This window comes from Asterias amurensis, chromosome 6 (genome assembly GCF_032118995.1).
Source record: "Asterias amurensis chromosome 6, ASM3211899v1".
In the NCBI taxonomy this organism is placed as follows: domain Eukaryota; kingdom Metazoa; phylum Echinodermata; class Asteroidea; order Forcipulatida; family Asteriidae; genus Asterias; species Asterias amurensis.
Window position 1 is genome coordinate 23,418,437 of NC_092653.1, and position 25,320 is coordinate 23,443,756.

The 25,320-nt window shown below is 39.5% G+C and overlaps 1 protein-coding gene across 3 annotated transcripts in view; it reads left to right on the forward strand.

The window, feature by feature from the left end:
- The window catches only part of LOC139938207 (uncharacterized), a 91,395-nt gene that overhangs the window by 40,447 nt on the left and 25,628 nt on the right, over positions 1-25,320 (forward strand). For 2 of the 3 annotated variants that reach the window (XM_071933608.1, XM_071933606.1), the window contains exon 2: positions 20,380-20,568. In XM_071933608.1, coding sequence (XP_071789709.1) covers positions 20,380-20,568 — 189 coding nt within the window. The remainder of the gene's footprint in view (positions 1-20,379; positions 20,569-25,320) is intronic. The other variant, XM_071933607.1, reaches the window with a different exon arrangement.

Below are 25,320 nucleotides of genomic sequence, written 5' to 3' on the forward strand. Positions count from 1 at the left end.
AGAGGGAAATTGCTGTGCCCAAATCACTTAATACAAATGCTTCTCCTCACTGCTTCACCTGAATCATTGATTTCTAGCTTACTGAGTATAGACCTTTATCATGCTGTCACCATCTTGGTCATGTTCTCTGTTTCCAATACCAGTAATGAATGCTAACATTAATTGCGCAAACATGGCACCAGACTATTATTTCGTCCAGCCTCAGTTTGGTTGCAATGAGTTGGAATGGAGGTAAATCAAGATGGCCACACCCTTGAGTTACATGTAGTGCCAGGTTGGAGGCAATGACCCCTGTTGCCCTCTGTTTTGTTCTGTCTTGGCCTCTGTTGCCCCTGTCTTGACCTAGGTGCCCCATCCCCCCTCACATAACTTTCCCATAATTTTTAAGATTAATTGGAATTGTCCTTTGCTAAACAAAAAAGTCTGTGCCTCTCAAGCGTCAGGCTTGTTATTGTCCTACCATTTTAAAGCAAAAAGTGCAGGAAAATGCCATCATTCACAATTATCTTCTATATGTTTTCTCTTTAATTTTATCCACTCACCCACCCCAATCTTCAATTTGAAAATGTTGGTTTTTTTCTTCTTTTTTTTTGGAATCACCACTCATATTTGGGGGAACAACAAAAATGAAATATTGATAATTCTGAATGACTCATTAAATCTATCTAATAGTGTCTTTCACTTGAACTCCTTTCTAACCCTTATGTACTTCTATGACTGCTATTACATTGTCCAGTACATGGAAGTAGCCTCAGGGCATGGAATTGGGACATTAGCTGGAGGGTCATGCTACCTTCAATTTACTCTGACTCACAGAACAGAAACATGCACTGTCTAGAAACAAATAGGTATAGGTCTCAATCATAGAAGTAGAACCCGGAGATCACTGAGTGAGTCATTAACCGTGCGACTTAGATGCGAGACCATTTTATAAAAGCGCGCCTGGTCATGTTTTTACGTGATTATTACATAATACTCTGTATTACATTATGTGTTTTTACGCGATTATTACATAATACTCTGTATTACATTATGTGTAATGCCAAGGATTAATTTTGGTGACTTACGACTTGTTTCAGAATTTTGAAAAGCTACTTGACTTGTTAATTTATACAAAACAAGTTAAAAGCTGTCCAAACCTCCACAAAGGTCATTGTAAGGTCACATGGTGTGTTTTACTGATACAAACATTTTTAATTTAAATTCTTTTGTTAATGAAACAAGGGATCCTCTAGGACTGCGACCTGTGGGCCTAAAGATACCTATGTAGAGAAGCAATGAAGAAATGTTAGTTTTAGATTTGGGAGGAGGACCCCAATATTGGGAAAACCCATGCAATCAGGTAGGGCTGAAAACCCAATCCACATGCAATCGCTGGTCTGGGACTTGAATTGGGGTCACAGAGGTGAAAGGCAAGGTGCTTTTTTGAACCAATGTCACAGAGTTAAAAAGCGGGAAAGTAACCACTTAACCAATCTGATTTTATAAAGATTATAAATAGGACAAATGTAATAGGGCCTGCCACTACATGTACTCCCAAACATTGTTACACTAGTGACTGCCTGGGCTAAAAGGCACTGGTTTGGTAATAACTCAAAATAGGCTTATCACTAACATAAAACATTGTGAGAAACGACTCCCTCTGAAGTATCCTATAGTTTTTGAGGAAGGTAATTTCTCACTCAAATACTTGAGTTTTGAGAAAGTTGGCAAGTGAGAATACTGGTCTTTGACAACTACCAAATGTGTCCTTTGCCTTTAAAGGCAGTGGACACTATTGGTAATTACTCAAAATAATTATTAGCATAAAACCTTTCTTGTTGACGAGTAATGGGGGGAGGTTGGTGGTATAAAACATTGTGAGAAACAGCTCCCTCTGATATGGCATAGATTTCGAGAAAGAAGTAATTTTCCACGAATTTGATTTCGAGACCTCAGATTTAGAACTTGAGGTCTCGAAATCAACCATCTAAACGCACACAACTTCGTGTGACTGGTTTTTTTTTCTTTCATTATTATCTCACAAGTTCGTTGACCGATTGAGCTCAAATTTTCACAGGTTAGTTATTTCATGTATATGTTGAGATACACCAACTGTGAAGGCTAGTCTTTGACAATTACCATTAGTGTCCACTGCCTTTAAGGATTTTGAAATATGAAAAACCAATGTTGACCCATTCCTTTAAAATACCTTTAATCCATACCCAGACATGGTCTATGCCTTGTCTGATTAAGGTCTGGTGTGAAGCAGTCAGGGAATTCATTGACACACTCCATGTAAAAAAGTGAATGTGCCTAATGAGCTCTGCTACACAACCCATAACATAGAAACTACCTGGGAACAATACTCCCCTTCAGAAAAAAATCCCTTTTGCTTATATACCTGGATATGTTTGGGCAGCAACCAAGCTCAACAATGGTATTTTGTGGGCTGTTCAGGTATTAAAAAAAGCTACTGGTTGTGGAGGAGAGAGAGGGCAGAAATACCTGGGTTTTAGCTTTGGACCCCTGAATAGGGAAATATAGTTTACCTCTGGCTTGTAAACAGTGCAATTGATTGGGCCTGTCACTCACGGTACCTGACAGCTGTGGAGTGTTTTCACAATGCCATGGGCTGAATGGTGCGATTACTGACTGGTGTGTTGATTGCAAGGCTTGCTCAGCAGGTACCAATGGTGTCCTGCCTGGCTCCCTGCCCTGCTAGCCCCTGAGCCTACTGCCATCATGCTAACCACTAACTGCTTGGGTATACATGATACACACGCTAGACCGTGGCCGTCAGAAAGTCAAGGGAGTCCCCATCGGTTTTCCCTCCCCCAAATCTATTAAGTAACCAAGCGATCTTGTCAGTTACACAGCACTTCACTTATTGATTCTATAGATCACTCTGGACATATACCCCCCCCCCATGATTTATCACCACTAATACAACTACTCCTTATTTGCAATTGAGTCGAACTCTCTTTAAAAAACCTAGAAAAAAAGTGAAATGGCCCCAGACAATTGTAATCCCTGTGAATGGGCTCCAGTCGGCCTGATAATGTGTTTGCACTGTCTTGTCTGGTTACACATGTAGGCAGTGACTGAGGTGACATGTAATTGTTGCTGTAAAATTGATTTAGACTGGAAGTGGATTGATCGCACCAATATTGACACTAATGTTGGTCTTTCCCTTTATTGCTTTATATTCAGTCAGCCTGACTTCCGATTAGATTCAAGTAGCCAATAATTCTTCCATTTTAAACTACTGTGCTGTGTAATTTAACTTTGTGCGACCATCTTTGTTGGTATCCCTGCTCACACAGTGAAAATATATCATTCCATATAAAGGGACCAGCCTATATTTTCTTTCCAGCCTCAGTTTTACATGGAGATGATTGGCTCATGGGCGTGTTTTAACGCACAAATAACAGATATCATCCAATCATTGGCCTTCTTTGACCCCCTCCTTAACAGACCATTCTTTTAAAGAGTCACTGGTCTCAAAGTATCAGTAATACCATTATTGCACCAAAGACACGAGAACCATCAAAAGCTAAAATATGGCCACTGAACATGTCTGGAAGTATCGCCGAGAGAAAAGTCACACAATTTTGACAGTTTTAGCTGTTTATTTCGTTAAAAAGGTATTTAATAATGGGAATGACAGTTTTCGGACCCGGTCTTCACCACGTGGTAATGACCTTGGTTGGTGGCTGGCACTGTTAACGGACCTCACCTCCGGCTCGGTCCATTAACAGCACCATCCACCAACCCGGTCATTACCACGCGGTGAAGACCGGGTCCGAACACTGTTATTTCCTAATTAGAACTTATAGTTTGTTTACCTTAAAAATCTCCAGAGAATTAAATATGTCTGAGAGTTAAATTCCAGGACGATAAAAAATATAGGTCAGGTTCGATATGTCCTTGGCAGCTACAGTAGGTTCATGTTTACAAAACAGAATCAATGCAGAAACCATATCTCCTTTAAAGACATTAGCGGGTATCTGGGTGATCATAACAAAAGTATCTTGACTTGCAACAAGGAAAGGGAAAACAAAATTAAAATCTTATCAATACCTTGATTTCATATGTTATACTTATAGAGCACCCATTAGAAGAATCTCTTTTCTCTTAGCCGTATACTTGATTTACAATTATTTTTGTATGACCATGATCATGATCTAATTGCTACCAGACTCTCAGAGTAATCAATTCCTCAGCCATATATGGTGATGGTTATGTTAGAAAGTAAGGAACACTGTACATGTGCAGTCAGACTCAGATTGTCTCAGTGGTTTAAGTCCCTGCCTTTCAACTCTGTGGACCCCGGTTCGATATCCAGACCAGATCCTTGCGTGTGGATTGGGTTTAGGTCCCTACCTGACTGCGTTTCCTCCAGGCCTCGGAATAACCCACGGCACCCACAGTGATCGCTGTTTGCACTGTGCTTTGCTGTGGTGCTCTTTGGAAAGTTCCAATACAAATTTTAATAATTTTCATCATCGTGCCCCCTACCAAAGGGAAAATTGCTGTCACCTGTTTAAGGCCTGTTCCTCCTATGCCTAAAACTAAAATTTCTTCAGTGTCGTACAGAAGTTGTTGTGATTTTTCCATTTGGATGCTGTGCAGACTATTTATATTCAAATTCAAATACTGCAGTACATCTCCATCAATGGGAACCTTGGAATATTTTTAGTATTTAAACGTCATCGGTTTGTTGTGCACATCCCATGCACAATTCAGGATGCAATAGAATGTTGATTTGATTTGTGCTGGATGGGAATCGTTGTTGAATTTCCTCAAATCAGATTGCACACATGGGCTAACATGTGCAGAGTTTGTACAGGTGGTTGTATGTCAGCACTGACGACGTTGTATTACAGTACACATGGCAAGGGAAAAGCAGTGTCTACTTCTCATGGCTCAAGGCGAAGGTACAGATGTGGCAAACAGGTAAAATCAATCGTCTCCGCGCAGCAGATTTACCAATTACGAATCTACGACATCCGTGGTACGCACACACACTGACTGAGAAGTGGAACTCATGTACATGTACAGCAGAAACGTGTGTCCGTGTACAGATGTACGGGAGATGAACATAATGTGGGAAATTGTTATTGACATCTTCGTCAGTGTGTTTCCTCGGAGCATGGGTTTGTCACAAATGTTGCCTTTAAGGGAAGTAAGAAGACATTATACATGTGTAGGCAATTATCAGAAAGAGACTGGCGTACTTGATGAAAAGTAAAAGTCCAATTATTTGTGGGAAAAGTTGTTTTCATCTTTGCGAAATGAAATTTTCTTGGTCCTAAATGTGTTGTCTTGTGGTGCAACATCTGTTTCTTCAGAACCTTCCTGTTTATTAAACATTCCTTGCCAGATTTTGCCAAGTTTCGGCAAAAATATATGAGTTCTCAAATAATAAAGTAACATCCCTTTAAAAGGAAATTGAAAACTAAAAAATACCTTCAAAAGATAGGATAAGTGCTATCTGAATAGACTGAAAATGGCCCCAGTCTGCATTGCCAGACTAATTTTTTGGTCGTCAAATGAGCCACAAATTTCCAACAATATCTACTTCCCTAATTGGTAGTTGCGTAGCATGTGAACAAACAAATACCCCGTAATCGCAGCAGAGAGATATCCCCTGCGTTTTTCTTCACACTTCTCTGCTCGTTATTGTTTAGTTTGACCCTATCTTCGGGGCTATCGGCCAAACCAAATGGAGTCTGTCAATAGTTCCCACCTACTGTGGTCCTAATCTTCAAATTATCAAGATGCAAATTTTGATTATCGCGTAGGGGGAAAACATTTGCTTGCACAGTACGATTTCTTTTGTTGATTCGTGATACACAATAGAATGGGGATACTGTACGAACCAAAATTAAAGTTACAAAGAGGAACAGGTCTGCGGTGAAAACTTTGGTTATAGTCAGGCGTGGAATTACATGGAGACCATGTAGGCCATCGCCTTCTGTCGTCCCTGCTCTTGGCCTTGGTGCCCCTTTGTTATAGACTATCAGGAAAATGTTTGATTGCACAGTACGATTTTTGTTGTTTCTTGCGACACACAAAACAAAATTGTAGTTACAAAGAGGAACAGGTCTGCGGTGATTACTTTGGTTACTTACGCCATCGCCCTCTGTCGTCCCTGCTCTTGGCCTTGGTGCCCATTGCTATAGACTATCAGGAAAATGTTTGATTGCACAGTACGATTTTTGTTGTTTCTTGCGACACACAAAACAAAATTGAAGTTACAAAGAGGAACAGGTCTGCGGTGATTACTTTGGTTACTTACGCCATCGCCCTCTGTCGTCCCTGGTCTTGGCCTTGGTGCCTTTCGCTGTAGACTTTTAAGAAAACAATTGCTTGCACAGTACGGGTATAAAACAAAATCGAGGAACGATTCTGTGTTGAATAATTTGGTTATAATCATGCATGGAGATACACACGTAGGCCATGAATGGTCTCTGTTGCTCCTGGCCCCTTCAAACATTCCTCATAGACTTAAAGGTACTAGACACTATTGGTAATTACTCAAAATAATTGTTGGCACAAAAAATTCTTTGTCTGGCCCCTTCAAACATTCCTCATAGACTTAAAGGTACTGGACACTATTGGTAACTACTCAAAATAATTGTTGGCACAAAAAATTCTTTGTAACAAGCGATGGAGAGCTGTTGATAGTAAAAAACATTTCGAGAAACGGCTACCTCTGAAATAAACCTGCATGGGAATCATGACTGCATAACTTGAGACAAAACAGTTAAACTACCGTACTTCTGTGGCTGTGTTTTAGTGAGAACGAAAAAAAAAAAACTCTGGTTTTAATTTTCTTGAATATAAAAGTGTGTTCATCTGTCACTTTTTTTATACTGTGTTTCAACCTAGCCAGCTGCTTATTAATAAGTTTCCATTCACTCAAGTGAATAGCAAACGTAAACCGAGTTTTCCTGAGTACTTCAAATGTCATGCTTGTTTCTTTTTGTGTGTCAACTTCCGCAAAAATAACAACTTCATTACTTTGCTACTTTCAATGACTATTTTGGATAGTACTGCTCAAACAATTAAGCAGAATTTTAGAACTTTGATATAAATATAGGGTATTAGAGTCACTTGCAACTGGAACGGTGACTTCATTGCAGTGAGCAAACAGGCCACGGTAGAATCAATACACTTGGTTGCAATAGCTCAATTTTTCAAGTGGAGATCCAAAGTCCTAATCCAGTTGGCATTCACTGCGAGGAGATGTTGAACTCTTCAGAGACTAGTGGCCACAAGCGGCTTGTACCAAAATGCCCATAACGGCCGTAAACGGGTGTAAGATTTGACCTACTTCCACTCACCCAAAGTCAAAGGTCAAAGTAAAGGTCAAGTCCTGAAGTGACATTTTTAAACGATTCCCTTGTTAACACTAGGCCTATCTGTATAATCTAAAAGAAATTCAAAATTCGGTTTTTTTCCCCAGACATTTTGACCCAAAAGCATTTGTGTGCTGTCTGCCTCTCTCTCTCGTTCTCTCTCTTTGCAACTTGACTGTTTCTGTTACACTGGTATACCTCTTTATGTTTGTTAAGTTATCATTTAGCCTAAATAAAACACAGCTAAGGTCAAAATGTCACAGCATTAACTATTCTTTGCATTCATGCCATAGGTCCTTTTGGTTTGTGATTGCAGTTTGCAACAGCTAATTCTATTTTCTCATTGCCAAAAAAGTAAAAGGTTCAATATGATTAGCCATGTCTGGGTGAATTGTGGTGATAATATAAAGAGATGAATTGTTTCTAATATGTTAATGAGTTTGCTAGGTTTGATTGATACACAAAAACGTCCTATCCCCGCCCCATCATAGACCAATACATGGCTGAAGATCATTGAACGAAATGAGGTCGAAAGCTCAGAAATCGATTGACTACCGATGTCTAACAAGAACTATTTGGCAATATGTAACACTATAAGTAAAACAGGCAAGAAGAAACTATGACACATAAAGCTTGCAGGTTCATTTGTATTGTAAGTCTCTTTTGGAAAGAGTGTTGGCTCTGAAAAGAGCCATTGGAATGGTTGCACTATTTTAGAACAACAAAATGTTACCTCGCACCATGCAAAGTTTCAATTGCACTCAAATGTCACTCACAGAAAAATAACGCCAACTGTGGAGAAAGGCCAATGTATGTATTACAGTTATACATGCTATTACTTGACTGAGGTTTGGTTTTTGAAGTGGTCTCCATCTATTTATCAGCAATAGCATGGACAGTGCCCTCTATAGTTTGTATTCAGAGCTCAGACACTCAACCTAAATGGTAACTTTATAAACCAACACATTTTGAAATGTTTGTCTTTCGCTCATGTCTGTAAAGACCCCTTCAATACATACATATCATTAGCAGAATTTCCCTTGTTATTATTAGAGTCTCAGCTAGGTCAGGCCTATATAAAACAAAGACAGTCTACTTGAGTATCGCCGTCGTGTCCCCCCCCCCCCCCAGCTACCAACCTTAATCATATGTCATTAACACAACATTATTTATTATGATAGATTCAACTCCCTCATCTGCTTGCATCTCCAAACAAGCTCCCCCATAAGCCACAGACCTTTATCATATGTCATTAACACAACATAGGTTATTATGCTTACTAATACAGTGTGCAGTGTGTACCCAGTGTAGCTCATGGTGAATGACACACCTCCCTTCTAACCAGGGGAGACCCAGCACCTGCTAAAACAACATCCCTACAGAATCACCTGTGGCTCTCCTTGGCTTTAATGGCAATCCAATCAGCTCAAGTTCAGACTGGGGATGGTATGGATTATCGCCCTGCTGAAAGGCCAAGGATATCTGGCCTTGCTGGGGTTTTTCTCCTTGTACTTTCAAGTCGCTGGTGTGCGTAGTGTTTGCTCAATTAATGTGGAAATTGTTGTGATTTCTATTTTGGTAATTGATTAGGGGCTTTGCATGGTTTACAGAAGGAGTTCTCAAATCTCATGTACTGGTGAGCCGATTCTAGTTCCTGCAGGACAACATGACATGATGGAGCACTATACATCATGGGTGTTGTGAGTTTTGGATTGTGGTAAACTACGCTAGTTCTCCCATTGGATAGTGCGATATCATCAGCTGGATAGTTGGCTGTTTTTTCTTCTGGTGTGCGCAGTGTTTGCTCAATGGTGAAAATTGTTGTTATTCTACACTGGTAATTGATTTGGGGGCTTTGCATGGTTAGAAGGAGTTTTGTACTGTAGAAGATTCTTACCAACTGAACTAACCACATGACATGATGGAGCACATACATCATGGGTGTCTGTGAGTTTTGGATTGTGGTAAACTAGAGTGCTCCCCTTGGATAGTGCTATCACCAGCTGGAGATTCTTATGGTTGGCTGTGAGTAATGAGGTTGTAGAATTTGTACAACAGTGCGCTTCTGAGAACTTTTGCTGCACGACCACATCATACCCTACATCATGGGTGTCTGTGAATTTTGTATCTTGGTTTTTCTCACAGTGCTAAGATGTGCTACATTGGATGAGGATGCTCATTGTAAAAATGTGTGCTTCTGAGATTACCCCCACCAACCCCCCCCCCCCCCCCCCACCAAACACCTTCAGGTGTTTGAATAGAACACTTTCAGGTTCTTTTTTTTTGTGTGTGAAATATCTGCCTTTACTAGTGCAAGGAGATTGGTACATTGGACAAATGTTTCTAAATAACTAAGAGGGTGTGCGGTAACACCATGTGAATATCTCTTTGAGTAGTATTGGTTTTGAAAAGAGCCTGTAGTTAACGACTCAACGTTTCGATCAGTATTGCTCTGATCATCTTCAGGAGAATGCTTGACTCTGTTGCTGCTTATTCTGCCTTGCAGGGGATTAACTGGTAGATGTGCTTGACTCAGTGGTTGACCTGGTGGTATCTAAATAATAAAATGTAAAATCCACCCCCAAAATAATAGAAAGATGAGGAATTTAACTTCAGCTGTTTGTTTTCTGTTTCTGATGATCCATCATTGAGCTACCTCACCCAACTTTGTGCAAACTTGGTTAACCTGTAATGCGATAAGTTATGTGTAATCCAGTGTTGTTCCGTCTTTTAAAAATACTCTCTGAGAGCTCTCCAACTTGAACAGGCAAAGTAACCCCAGAGTCTTGCATTCTTTCTGTATATTTGTGTTCTTATTTACATACATCAGCGTCTGGCTAAATGCCAGCAGTGTTTAACCAGCCCAAATACTTGCAAGTAATGGTGTGTTTATATGCAACTCAGACAAGTCTTGTTGGAGGGGTTAGCTATGCATACACAGTCTTGTGCCATCACTCGTACTGCTGTTTGGAGGGTACGAGGAGCAGTTGATGTCAATCCAATGTGTACATAGACTTGTGGACAAGTCGTTTATGGTTTGTCGTGGTGATAGTCGAGTCGTGGTGGTGGATATGATTCAGGTCGCTGCGATCAAATACTGCTCTCGCAAGATCATTGCTCTCGCGCCTCTCGCGCGAAACTGCTGGCTGCCGACTACCTGCACAGCTTGAGAGCAGTAGTCTCGCAGGGGGCTATAGAAGTCTCGCGAGAATTTCGCCAGTGTCGCAGGAATCGTGGAGAGAGTTGGGAACCCTGTCACCGCGCAGACATTGAACGACTTGTTTACAAGTCTATGTGTATAGCCACAGAGGATGTGAAAAAGCCTGTTCCAGTTTATGGAGGTTTAACAGCATGTCAAATACTTGATTTTCTCCGGCTTCTGGAGCCCAAGTTTACCAAGACGCTATTGATTTCGAGCCTCCCTACTTCATTCTACTCTCTGTTTCTTTTCTTTGATGGATTTGTGAGTTATGTCAAGAATTATGGAGTCCGGGTTTCTGAGAGGGAATCCAAATTGATGTGGATTTTGCAATTTAAAGGAGAATGGTTGGAGTGGGTCTTCTCCATCTTGAATGGCGTGGTTTTTTTTAAGGTGAAGTTTTGTTTGTGGTGAATCACGTTCATGTGAGTGGTATGGGATTCTACTCTTGGTTCAAAATGCATCATTGTTCAGGAACGAAATAGGCCGTAGCAATGGGCCTTCAATATGAATTCAAATTCTATTGCTTCTTTAACAATCTATAACATAATACACTGTAGTCTAGAGCTGTTTTTCATAGTTTTAGTTACCAGTGTTGTGGCGGTCTATTACATCAAACTCAAGTTCTGGTGGCCTAGTCATCAGAGTGTGGATTTGAATCCTATAAGTCAAGCCTGGTTCATATTTCCTGCAAATGCAATGCGATTGCGATGCGAATTTGACGTGACAACTCAACTGCTGCGAATTATTCGTTTGGAATATGTGACGTCAACATTTGTATAGCATTCGCAGGAAGTATGAACCGGGCTTTAGTTGATTTGTTTAACCCATCTTCTCGGTTAGTTTTACCCTACGGTTTTACCATGGTTTTACCTACATCAATAATCTATAAAGTGTGGACCCAGTAGGATTTACACATCAAAATGTTACCTTTAAAAGTATAAAGCCAATTGAATATGGCTTAAAGTTAAAGACTAACCCAAAACTAGTAGTCTCTGCCCCCAGGAGGTTCCATACTAGGTTTCAAGTTACAAAAGTTCTTAAAACTTGTTAATTATTAATCCAATGTGATCACTGCTTAAGACACTAAACCCAAAACTGGTAGTCTTTGTCCCCAGGAGGCTCCTGCTTGTATCACAGTGCTTATTCATGCCATGCTTTGTATACATGTTATCCATCCATACTGGGTTTCATGGTTTCAGCTAAGTTACAAAACTTGTACACCCTGTTCTGTGGTTCAGTGGCTGGTCATGGAGCCTAACCCTATCCAGAGTGAACCCACCTGGGTATGCTGGGGGCGTTAATAGATTTATTAGACCATCAGCCCTTATGCCCCCTTGCCATGTAATTTGATTCTGAACATGCTAGTCTGCCCTGACCTTAGGGTGACCTCCCAATTTGACTTATTGGCTGTTCTATTTCTGGAAGGGTTTAAAAAAAAAAGTGTTTGAATGGAAGCAGATTGTATTGCGGAACTGGTTTTCACTGATGTTGATTCAACATACATGAATATCCCAAGTTAGTTTATGCAGTCCTGTATTATGGTTGAAAGGTTGTCACATGACCATTTAAGACCGGTTTGAAACATGGCTGATAAAGGCATAGGGCCTAACTGGATTGTTTGGCGCTTATAGTTGTATGCGTGTAGTTGCGCACTACCACAAGCTTGCACGGGCGCTCTGTCACAGAGCAGTCAATGTATCATACATATCGGTACTCAGTGTTAAATCTAATAGCATGCTTACCTCTGAAAAGGCTCCTGCAATTTGACACCTTCGCAGAACGGAGCCTGCCGAAACAAAAGTTTTACAGATTTTCCTACATCATCACACTTTTTAGCATGATGGATTGGAAAAGGAGTAATGGCATGCAAGGTCTTTATTTAAACTGCCGTTTAATTAAAACCTTACAGGGTGTGGCCTTGTAATAAAGGACCGTCAGTCCCTAAACTATAACACAGCCAAGTGATTGAGCTTCGTAACCCTATATTCTCATTTGCAGATATATTCGGCCATGTAATAATGGTCTAGTCTAGATGCTTATCTTTGAGAAATTCCTTTAATTTAGTGACATATAGCTCATAGCTGGGTAAAATCTTCTAATTGATGTACTGTAATGACCATGCTACATAGGATATGTTTACAAAACAGCAAAGAGCCCGGACTTAATGCAGCCTCAGTGTTTTTATTTTATGGAGGGTGATTTTGATTAACCTTTGATCAAAAGTTGTTCAGCTGTTACTTTCATACACTCAACTATGTGGAAATTATGAGACAAAATGTAAATTTAATGACCAGTAAAGATTTTTGCCTGCCAGAAAGGCCATGAAATGTACATTTAGGCCTACATGGTAACTCTTTATAAAAACAAAGGTTGCGTAGTCTACAATCTCAACATTTAATTGGGTCATTAAATTATACTGGTATATGTCAACCAGTAACAAGCCCATCTGCGAGAACAAATTGTAAGTGAGTTTTACTCACACACACTGTAGCCACAAGCTTTAATCTATCTTAGTACCCTTGACATTCTTTTGCCATGATGCTGGAGTGTTCCTCTAATGATTTTTATTAAGCTATTTGCTGTTGACAAGAAGGGCAGTGCAACATGTTCCTACATAAATACTTGATGATATTGATGTATGGGGCCCCTGCACAACCATCCCTCAAGCTCCCACACAATCACAGTTATTTGACCTGTGGTCATCAAAGCACTGGCCTAATTGGGTCGCCAAGGATAGTTGGATTGTGAATAATTATAAGTAAACCAACTCTGTTGAACTAACCTCCTTTTGGTCTTTGTTTGTAAACAAAAGGAAATGGAACTTGAGAGAAGGTTGTCTTAAAGTATGTTTAGATGGTTAGACCAGTGTTGTTCTTGATAATGATATAATTGGCAGTTTAACATTGGAGTTTGTTTGTCTTTGCTCTATATCAGCCTTGCTCAAGGCAGTCGTAGTTTTCAATCTGCAAAAGATGCGGAAACCCACACATTGACTTCTTGTACCGTACACTGTACGCAATTTGTGTATCACTATCTGAGCAGGACATTTGTACTACTAGTGTGCATAGGTCATCCGCATACCATAGGCAATACTATCAAATGGTACTGCTCGAGTGGGATTCGAACCCAAACCCCTCGATTTAAAAGCATGTCTTAACAGTGGTCTAGCCACTATAGCCAGGTGACAGCAGGCCTAGTCCACTGTCTTTCTGAGTCCTTTAGGAAAACAATCCACAGGCATACTTCTCAAGTGGGATAAGAACCCAGAACCCCATGTGTCTAACCACAAGACAGCCAAGTGTGATGAGAGCCCAGTTTAAATCCTGTAACTTTCTGTTGGTATCGTAACCATAAAGTTATTTAAAACAAACTCATGCTATTTTTTTCTTCTCGAAAATACATCATTAGTTTGGGGACCCGTGTATGAATTTCCACCCTTCATTTTTGGTATTGCACTTTCCCTTTAAAATGTTGGTTGGCACCATATTGAAATAATTCCCATGAATGCTCTCTTTATTGATAAATCCCTCCCATCATCATGGCATCTTAGGGCACTGTATTCATCCTCCTTAGCTAAGTACATTCCAAGAGTTCCTGAGATGCAAGGCAGAGCATTTTGGGAGAAGATACCAACATCTTATCTGTCATTCTACTTGTCAGATGAACTCAAGGTTTAGAAGGATTCATTTAGAGGAATTCAGCATCTTTAAGAAGACAAACTATAAGGCAGGCCATGAACTAAAAACATTCTGTGTACAATCCTTCATTTTAAGAGTAGGCCATGAACAAAAAAGAATCTGTTCACAGTTTTTCATTTTGAGAATATGAAGAGAGTAGGCAATGACCTAAAAATATTCTGTTTACAATTCTTCTTTTTAAGAGTAGGCCATGAACAAAAAAAGAATCTGTTTACAGTTTTTAATTTTAAGATTATGAAGAGGAAGTGGGCCATGAACTAAAAACATTCTGTTTATAAATAGTCCTTCGTTTTCAAGGCAAACTAGATCATTGGTTTTGGAATGATTCGATGGTTCAATTCTTTATCTAATTATCTTTATCTTATTAAGTACGCGCTAATCCTCCAATCAGATTTGCAGAATGGAGTGGTGATGAAAACCTATATTGCACGGCTAATATCACTACCATGCGTCTTGTTAGTTCTATGTCACGCGCCAAGTTTGCTTGAAGATAAATACGTTATCACACGCGCGCTGGTAGAAATACGGAAAATATAGCGCGTCTGCGTCCCATATCCAACTCGGCCTTATTCCACTCGCGCTTGTGTGATAACTTATAATATAAACAGAAAGGGATGGTCTGCCGAAGGTTAATTTTCAAAGTCAAGAATCCTCCGGTTTTGTTTTCAAAGTGTATACTGTGCTTCTACCCGAGTAAGTTTTTACTGCCATTATTTTCAGAGTTGTTGCTAAACATATACAGCCTTTAAGGCCCTTAAGACCTTAAAATTGTGGTATAGTTGAGATTTTCTGTTCGATCTGATGTTGTGGTTAAAGACACTGGCACTATTGGTAATTGTCAAAGACCAGCAGTGTCTTCTCACTTGGTGTATCTCAACATATGCACAAAATAACCAACCTGTGAAAATTTCAGTTCAATTGATCGTCGAACTATGAAAGAAAAAAACACCCTTGTCCCACAGGAAGTTGTGTGCTTTCAGATGCTTGATTTCGAGACCTCAAATTCTAAATCTGAGGTCTCAAAATCAAAGTCGTGGAAAATTACTTCTTTCTCGAGAACTACGTCACTTAAGAGGATGCTGTTTCTCACAATTTTTTTTTTACTATCATCCTCTCCCCATTACTCGTTACCAAGTAATGTCGTATGCTAATAATTTTTGTGTGAAATTACCAATAGTGTCCACTGCCTTTAATGATGGTGGGGAGGGGACAGAGGAAAGTCATCAAAGGCAAAGCTTAATGGGGGTCATTCCCCTGGTTTAACTCCAGGATGACACCTAAACTTTTGTGGTAGGCCTTGTTCATGGGGTATTTCGCGACCAATGACATGTCATTGCTCATCTTGTGAGTTCATTAAACTTCAAAACTCAACAAATTTGTCACTTAGACCCACAATATAGTAGGAGAACAGACAAGGGGTATCCAAGTTTGAAAAGTGGTTCACCCATTGTAACTATTCCTCTCCTGAATGGAAACTTTTTAAAGAATAACAATTTTTTGACATTTATCAAACTCATGGAAATGCTTTCGGCAGGGGTAAACAAAAGTTCAACCCTTAGAAATTTTGGCCTCATGCCTTGAGGGAAAATATTTTTATTTTTGGTCATCAATTGAGAAATCGTTGAATAATGGAAGTAGATTTGAGGGCGGTTTTGTGGTAGCACTAGTTAAATATTTCTCATTGTATCGGGGTCGGAAAGAGCTGGCGCTGTGACAACTAGGGATTTAGAAGCTATTTTACCATTTACGAACTAAGCTTCCAGAGGTCTTAATGTATGAAACTTTTTACAGCTGCTTATGAAACGATTGAAAATAAACTTTCATTATGTAAAAAGGTAGTTAGCGGTTGCAAACTGCCTACATGTACCAACGTGTAATTGTGCATAGCAGAGCCTTTTTTCAAATGGTTTAACTTTTTAATTAATAAGCTGGGGGGGGGGGGGGTAGGGGAGCAAGATGGGCTTATGCCAAGTTTTAAGGTTTAGGCATTTGGGAGAACAATTGGTAAACTAAATTTGGGGGAGGTTTTTTTTTCAACCACAAATCTCTTCCTCAAGTTGAGTTTGTTCACCGTTCTTCGTTAAAACGTGACTGCCTGAGTTATAATCTAGTTCATTGACCTACCATTTCAGCATATCAATACATCCCAGTATAAAGACCATTGTCTTCTCAGGTACAATAACCCCTTTTTCCAGCGCTAGTCAATTGCTATGTAACCTGCACAGAGGTCAAGTTGCAACCCACAATATTAGGGAGCCCAGGGCAATAGTACTCACCTCTTTCTGTTTCCAGCCAGACTAAAAAAAGAATTAATGGATATGTAGGCCTACAGTCTACAATGTACACTATTTATGAGCATCACGTTGGCTCAGTGGTCTCTTTCCCTGCCCTTCACCTCTGTCGACCCCCGGTTCGAATCCCACCTCATACTGGAGCCTTGTATGTGGATTGAGTTTTCAGTTCCTACATGATTGTGAAGGTTTTCCCAATTTTGGGTTTTTCTTGTACATCGTTAACTGAACATTTCTTTGTGTTTCCTATTCACCATAGATTGTGCTATTGGGTTTGTAAATGATAATCAATGAACATATATAGGAGTCCTATACGGATTATTATAGGACAGTACTCAGCATTGTTACCAAAATAATAAGTCCTCATTAGTTTGTGTCTAAGTGAGGCAACGTCCCTAACTCCATATTCTCCTGAAATACTTCTTTGAATCGCGAGGCACTTTACATATTGAATATGAAAAGAAGCCAATAAACATGCTGATTAAATTGAAACGGGAATTTCATTAAACCTGTAAAACATGAAACTACTCAAAACTTAAACGAGTCATAAGAATAGGAATTAGTGTGCCATCTCAACAAAATAACACCAATTTGTACACCCAAACTCATGAAATAATATTGAATAAATTGTGTTACAGTCCGTCCCTTCAAATCAAATGTAATCTCTCATTAGTATTGTCATTGTGTAGGATTCTTGAATGGTTCCCCTTTGCTATACTACAACCCAACCATGACACACAATGAATACATAAATGTACAGGAGCCATAATACCAAGTGTCAGTTCCAATTCCCCTTCACTTCATTCATTCTGAACACGGTTCTCCTAATTCCACCCTCTGTTGTAACCCAGAGTGACAGAATTACTACCCCCTCCCCCTCTTCAACTTTAATGGGCCACCTAATAGCATTTAACTGTTGTGGCTGGGATTGTACTGTCACAATGGGTCGTTTTATTACCCTGCAGGGGTGTGTGGAAGATTAATTACCAAAGTGGTTAAAATACAAATGGCTTCTGGTGTCTGGCACCCTGTCCAGAATTAAGGTCGCAGTTTTTATCAAGCTCAGGGTTTTTCTAATTTTTCAGGGGGAAATTATGTTGTTGAGGAGTAAAAGTGCACAGTGTGCAGTGATGCTCAAGGAAAAATACCACGCAGAGAACAATCTGGACCCAGTTTCGTCAAGTAGCTTTGGAAATATCAGGAGAGGTTTGCGGTAACACCATGTGAGTATCTCTTGAGGAGTGCTGGTTCTTTTCAGAACCGATGGTTAACAACACATTGTGTTACCACATACCTCTCTGAGTTATACTTCCACTATGCAAAATTTCAAATCCTGCTTGAAAATATTTATACTCCCCAATTTTTAAAGTGAATGTTGGCAGGGAACATCATTCATAGACCGTTTCATTCCATTTTGGCTGATTAATAGGATTAGATTAGCAAAGGCATTTTCTTTGGATGGAAACCAATTTGACTATTGGCGTTTCCATTCATTCCTGTATATTGTTAGTGGAAACCAGTTGAAACCTGTGGAAACCGGTAAAAACCAGTTTGCCAACTTTGGACTAAGTACACCGGGCATCCAGACCATCATTTAATTATATTAAGTGACATATAAAATCTCATCTTACTATTTGTAGGACTGTGAGAATGTTGGGACCTTTAGGCAACCTCTAAAATGTTTTCTGAAGAACATCCACAAACATTTTAATAAAACTTTATTTCACATTACTGTTTTTTTTAAAGAATAGCCATACACAATCATGTTCTACTGCCCCTTTAACTGTGACTCCCTCATTTTTCTTTGAAAAAAGTTTTCTATGGACCCAAAATAGGCCAATTTAATACAGGCATACTCAATGGGCTTTTGTGTGTATTATAAATGTAGCCCTGTACCCATAGGCCAACAGTCATCTATTCAATACAAATTGCAATGAGTGACTTTGTAGGAGGGGTGCCTTCGAATTAAATCTGCGTAGCTAGTTTTTGGTTTTTGATGGAAGTTTGAACTACTAGAAGAAAGTAAAAACTCATCGGTGAGGCATCTCGACTGAATGGTCCTTCCTCCTGCATGATTTGTACAAAGCTTATTGGAGACCATAGTGGAGACAAGTAACTAACGTGTACCCAAGTGCCCACAGTGACCGCAACTGGCCACAGGATTATTTGATCTACTTCCATTCACAGAAAGAGGTCATAGTGAAAGTCATGTCCAGAATTGACCTTTTGCAATGTTTCCCATGTTGACATACTATTTACATTTGTAAAACAAAGCACAATTTAAGTTTCATAAGGGTGGTTTTGGGGTGTTTGTGGTTGTCAACAATCAACAGTAGCAGCCATTTTTTTCAGCTGATAATTGCAGTGTCTACTTTGTTGAGAAAACAGCCATTCTGTTACAACATTTTCATCAATTTATTGGCCCATTTCACCCACAGCACACAAACATGCTCAAAAAAGAAAAAGTATCGTATTTGTTTTCCGAGGTTCCCCTAAAATGTTTCCTCTACAAATAAATTGTGTGTTCCACAATAAGCCGCATTTCTGCCTTGTGACATAAGTCCCAGTTAGATAAAAATTTCAGGCCACACTGCACCCAAAGAACGTTTTGGTAAATTACAGGTGGGCTGTCATTGTACCTGTATAAATGCAGTCATTCAACTGTAATATCCCAATTCTCGATTTGGCCTTGGTCCAAAGAATCTTCGAACAAAACACAACCCCACTCTCTTGTGTACAATCGATCCCTGGTTGGTGTTCGGCATGAAACCGTAACCCAAAGACGTGATTGCCGAGTTCCTGTTTAAGACAACATTTAACTTGAACCCTTTTTACCAAAGTTTCGGATACAAGAAACGGCGCATGGATTTTGGATCGGTTTACAATACAAGACGTTGAGAATGAAAGTACGCGGAAAAACAAACCACTCTGTTTTCGTAAAGTCTAAAATCATCCAAGCAGCTGTTTGGCCTAACGTCTCAAGATATAAACCCGTGAAGAAATGATAACAATCGCAAAAATATATAAAAATCGTTGTTTCACCGTTCAACCTTTGTGTGGTTTTCCTGTGAATTCCCATGGATATATTAATAAAGGGAAGTTCTTATAATGGAATTCTTATGATGGAAGCTTCCTGAAACAGATCATCTTACCATATTTAACTCTGGCAATATTGGATGACGCAGTCTCCAATTATTTTGTCTCATGATTATTTAATCTATCATAAGGGATAATCCACAAGGGAACCTGACTGGGTACATTTTAAATAATTTTGGGTTGAACAAATTAGGAAAATAAATCATCTCACAACCTTTTTTGGGTTTTTCTGTGAATTTCCATTGATATATAGTATAAAGGGATTTTTTTATGATGGAAGCTTGCTGAAATGAATCATATTTGTAACCATATTTAATTCTGGCATTTCCAAATTTCCAATGTTAGGTTTGATTCTGTTGGACTGAAGACTGCACTAGTAAGCTGATTAAAGCTTATGAGATCATGCATACAAGAGTTTGGTGTTGGCTTTATTCACCCTCGTAGTACTGGACTTTCATCTTTGAGAGGGCAAGGGGATTTTCATTTTGCAAACTTTCTGAGGGGGCACCGAGACCAAGATCTTGGCAACAGAGGCCATGGCTTGATCGTACAGTAAATCACTCATTTTTTTTGTTATAGTTTCAACATGATTTTCGAAATTGTGAAAGCTACCTCTGTGACCAAATAAAATCTCTATTTAACATTCACCCTTTTTGTTACTTCTGGTTTAAGAACTTAGAAATGCATTAAATGCTCTACAAATGTTATTGTGTCCATTATTTATATTATTACACTGACAATCTCAGTCATGTTTTATACTTTCGTTTTGACAGGTCAGCAACCGGACATCAACCAATTTGATCGACGCACCCAGAACAAACTTTTGGAGCAGAAGAGGCGGGATTCCTTGAAGAACTCCATAGATAATCTGAAGAATGCCCTTCCTGATGGTCGTAACCTGACAGACCAGACTCAGCAAAGTGTACTATTAAAAGGTAGGTTACCCTTTTCGAGGTGGTTGGACATTTTCAAAAGTGTATGTTGATCATTACCAAGAAATGGTTGTCAGCAGGCCTTTTAATTATTCATAGGCCACGACGCCCAAGATTTTTGGCCATATCCCAAAACACTATTAGTATCATGAAATAAAAATTTTACAGGTTAGATTTATTGCTTATGTCTACATTTATATAGGATTAAAACAATCGAACGAATCCAAAAACCCAAGGAATAATCCCTTTAATAGTCCCAGTTTGGTTTTTTGGGGGGGAGGCAAGATTTCATGTTCTCATAAAAATGGTATTCTCTGTTCACTTGTCAACATGTTTAAAATGTATTAAACCACAACGATTTTAACTTTCGTTTAATTTAAGTCATGTCATGAAATTTAATTGATGGCAACAACAAGAATCAAAAATGAAACAGGAAGACAAATTAGAAAAATAACAAACAAAAATTAACTGACCTTCTCAATCAGGTAATTACCCTTCCCCATCTCAATGGAGCTTTTTGTGAATCAGGTTTTCTATTAATTAGACAAATTTATCTCTTGGAACAGAGCCAAATGACATAGAGCTGCTTAAAGGCAAAGTATACATTTGGTTTTTGAACTGTTTGATTGTTTTAATCCTTCATAAGTTTAGTTATTTTACAACAAAAACCAAGTCGTACGGTTCCCGCTCTTTCCAATATGCAGCAGTTCAGTTATGGAACAGTCTTCCAGAGGTTGTTAAACAGGCTGAGACATCAGAACAATTCAAAACCCGGTTGAAAACATATCTGTTTACTTTGTACAATAATTGTTGATTTCCTTTTACAGCGCATAGGGACCTCACGGTGATATGCGCTATATAAGAATGGTTTTATTATTATTATATTTCAAACGGTGGTAGCATTTTTGAGATGTCGCTGAAAATCTGGAGCAGTTGTATCCTTGTAGGAAGACTAATCCAGATTTAATCTAGATTTGGAATACACAGTGTGAAAATGTTTCATGCATGAAGTAAGCAGTATAATTTGTGAAACATTCAATGTGCCGTTCGCTGAGCAGAAAATGTAAAAATTAATTGGGCCCCAGAACTGAAGTCAGACATGAGTGGAAGTGAACTGCAGCCGAGTTAAACCCAAACTTCGTACTTGTACTACACTTCATAATATGCAGCAATAATCACATCCTGAGATTTGTAACCATTGCCACCTGCACTCAACACATGTCCTCCCATTTATTCAAATGAATCATTTCCCATCAAACAGTGTCTTCTGATTCCATCTAAAGTCCCCTTTTCCTCTTCCTTTGATCAGCACTCTAGTGATATTTGTGCAGCGTCCCCTATGGTTGCTGCCTAATGACCAACAACCTCCTTTTTCAGTTCAGCGTTACGTGGGGTGTTCAACTTCAAAGCGAAGAAACAAAGTTATTTCGGGTGGTGGGACGATTTCATTCAGCAGTTTTGCAAAGCCAAAACAAAAATGGACTGAACTTTTTTTACTCACTGAATGCCATTATTGAGTAGCAAATAATGATTTTTGAGTTGTATCTGTAACATTTTGTGTAGGATTTTGCTCTGCTTACCAAGGGAAATTGTACGCTGCAAGTGGGAGGGAGGGATGGAAAATACTTAAGTTTCTCACTGTTCTTTCAGAAATAATATTCTGGCTGAATATGAAAATGTTACCAAAGTAGTAGGACTGCTCTTTTAGATAGTTATTAATTAAGTTTGCTTTTGGTAACCCATAGTCAGAACTTTCCCCTCTGTCTTCTGTTTTGTGTCTTGTCTCCTCTGAATTGTCTTGTATTGTTTCAATAGCCTGAATGAGTATTACATAAATAAATAAAAACAATTATTATGATTATTATTTTGTTTACAACAAAAACTAGATTTGGTTTTAAAGGTTGCGTGCATGACATTGACATGCAGAGTCGGGTCCTGTAAAAGGCCTGAGGCTAAACCTGAAACAGCCCTTTATCTACGAATCAATGCCCATAGAATTTCCCCTTCCAATTTGATATTGAACCCTTCTGAGTTCCCTTAGCCGGATCCCCCACCATCGTGTCTCCCTTCCCGGCCGAACCCATGGGTTTGGTGTTAACCCAACCAGCCCCTTTTCTATGAATCACTGCAATAGAGCTTCCTATTTCAAAATGAGTTCTTGCCCCTGTTTGGGTTCCTGTGTAGAGACGTCTCCACCACAAGCGCCATGTCTCTCAGAATAGTCAACCATGGGTTTGGACACCTGCCCATAGCAGTGATGCATCCATTCCAGTGAACTTTCGCCATTTATAGTAACTGAGTTTTATAGGGCATTTCATAGGGCCAGTAACATTCTCAGTAACATTATCAGCTCCCTGGGGAGTATACAGCCCTGTGCTGCTGTGGCCCTCATACATAATACACGATTGGATGTTGTCGTGTGAGAAAATTGAGAAAATTGAGGAGGCGTGATTCGCAGAACCTTTGCCGTGAGCCCCAGCAAAAAATCTCCCATAGTATGGTGGACTCTCGAAATGCTCAGACTAACCTCCCATTGCCTATCCATTCTTGTATGCCCCTTTGTACAACAACATAACAAGGGACTGGAATCGGGCGTACAAAAAACCTGAAAAGGGAGTTTACAAGGCATGTTTTCCAGAACTGTTGTCCTTCTTTGAATGGGAGAAATAAAGCGTATCATGATAGTGCCTGTCAAAATCAGCTTCACATTGGAAAGTCCACTGCTAAAGACTTAAGCCGTCCACATGTCAATAAATGAAGCGATTCAGGGTTTAAAAAAAAAACTTCTGTCTGTCTGTCCACCCAAACTGTATGTCTACCTTGGTCATCCAACGTGAAGTGGTTAATTATATTAATAGTATCATAGAAAACTGGAAAAAATGTTACAAAGTAATGTTTGGTTAGCCATTTCCTCTTGTTTGCTATTACACATCTGTTGGTGCTCTAACTACTGTCCCTCCCACCACCACATCCCTGTCCTATCAAAGTCAAAACCTCTGTATAATTGGATGTCCTGATGGGAGATCCCACAAACCACAACTTTCCAATCCATTATAAAAAATTTAAAAACCTCCCCGATGGGTGCTCTGACCAATATACCTCGCACCAATGTTCCCCCTTGTTAGCAGAACCCCCAGGTTTTGGTGTGTTTCCCATTGACCTTTTAACACCCTTGCCACACCTTATGCATCCTCTCCATAGCACCTCATGGGGAGCTCGCTTGGTTGGACCTGTTGGCACCATTGACTCCACTCTTCCCCTCACTGTTTCCCATTATTAAATTTCTTATAGGCATGTCAAGTCTGTAATATTCCCCCATGGTTTAGATTAGTGTAATATTCCCCCCAGTTGAGCAGGCAGGTGTTAGTTGTTGAGTAAAGTGCTATGATTGGAGAGGGGAGCAGAAGGGAAGTGGAGGGGGGCAATGAGGGATCTTGACAGACTTCAAAACGCCCTCACCACCCTCCCAACACATTATTAAATCAGAGATTATCATGCTAACAAAATAAGTTAGTCAGTTTTTTGTATGTTCTACATAATTAAGGTATGTCAATTAAGGACATTATTGTCTATACTTTTTTAAGAAAGTGTGACAATTTACTCGTATTTATTAGTTTTAAATTTGATTGTGAAGGTGGGCCTATAGCCGTATGCATATTGGCGCGCTATGCGTTACGCTGGTGCTAATTAACTGTAAAGCAATCAATACACAACGGTATTCAATATGAAGTCTATCAGCATGTGCACATACACAACCCATGAGAGTCGCATGCAATGTAACCCTGCAATGTAACCCTGAGCCTGGGGGTGGAACAGGAATTTAAAATTTAGGCCTACAAACCAAAACAGTTTAGCAGATTTTCCTACATTATGGTTATTAAATGATTTTTTATAACCTTGTAGGGTCGTGGCCGTGTGATAAAGGACCTCGCCTTTGGCTTGGTCCCTTATCACACGGCCACGACCCTGCCAGTTTTTATAAACAGCCTTTTAAGACCTTACCACCTACGTATTCGCTGTTCGCCTGTTCATTTTATTGAATTATTTTTAGTTTTGGGCTCTCTCCAATCCTAACCCACGGGTAAACTTTTTTTTAATATTGGATGACAACTTAGGTTTGGTCACATTTGCCTCTCACTATGATGTGACACATGGCTGTTAACTTCATGCTTTGGGGCGGGAGGATACATTTACCCCAACTTATTGGTCTGGTACCTGGCCAAGGAGCATTCCTCCCCATAGCAACTGTCCATTATAGCCTGAGGAATTCAAATTTGAATGATGACTTGTGATAAAGCAAGTCATTGTACCAGAACTTATTCAAATTAAACTTGCTTCTGGAACACGTGTGTTGGAAAGTACTGTACAGATATTGTAATTTATATTACTTTTCCACACTATTATCGCATCATCATCGCCTCCACTGTCAGAAATTATTAAACATATTCGTACGTACACATGTTTTTGAATGAAAATGAGGTTTTAAATAAGGTTTAACTGCCCATATCCGAGCAGAGATTTCGAGTGACCTTTTCTCTGGAAAAACCGGGAGTGCATGGAAAAAAAGGTCCTGCAGGAAAAATACCCCAAGTGTAGATTGGGATGTTAAATATATCATATGCCTTGGGGCTGCTCATGAAATAATTGTAGTCAGATGGGTTGGATAGCGGGGACCATGTGGGGCCAATTTGTACTCCAGTCAAAATGGAGTGCAAGCCCCACGAACTTATGACCTATCAGAACGGGTAGTTTTGT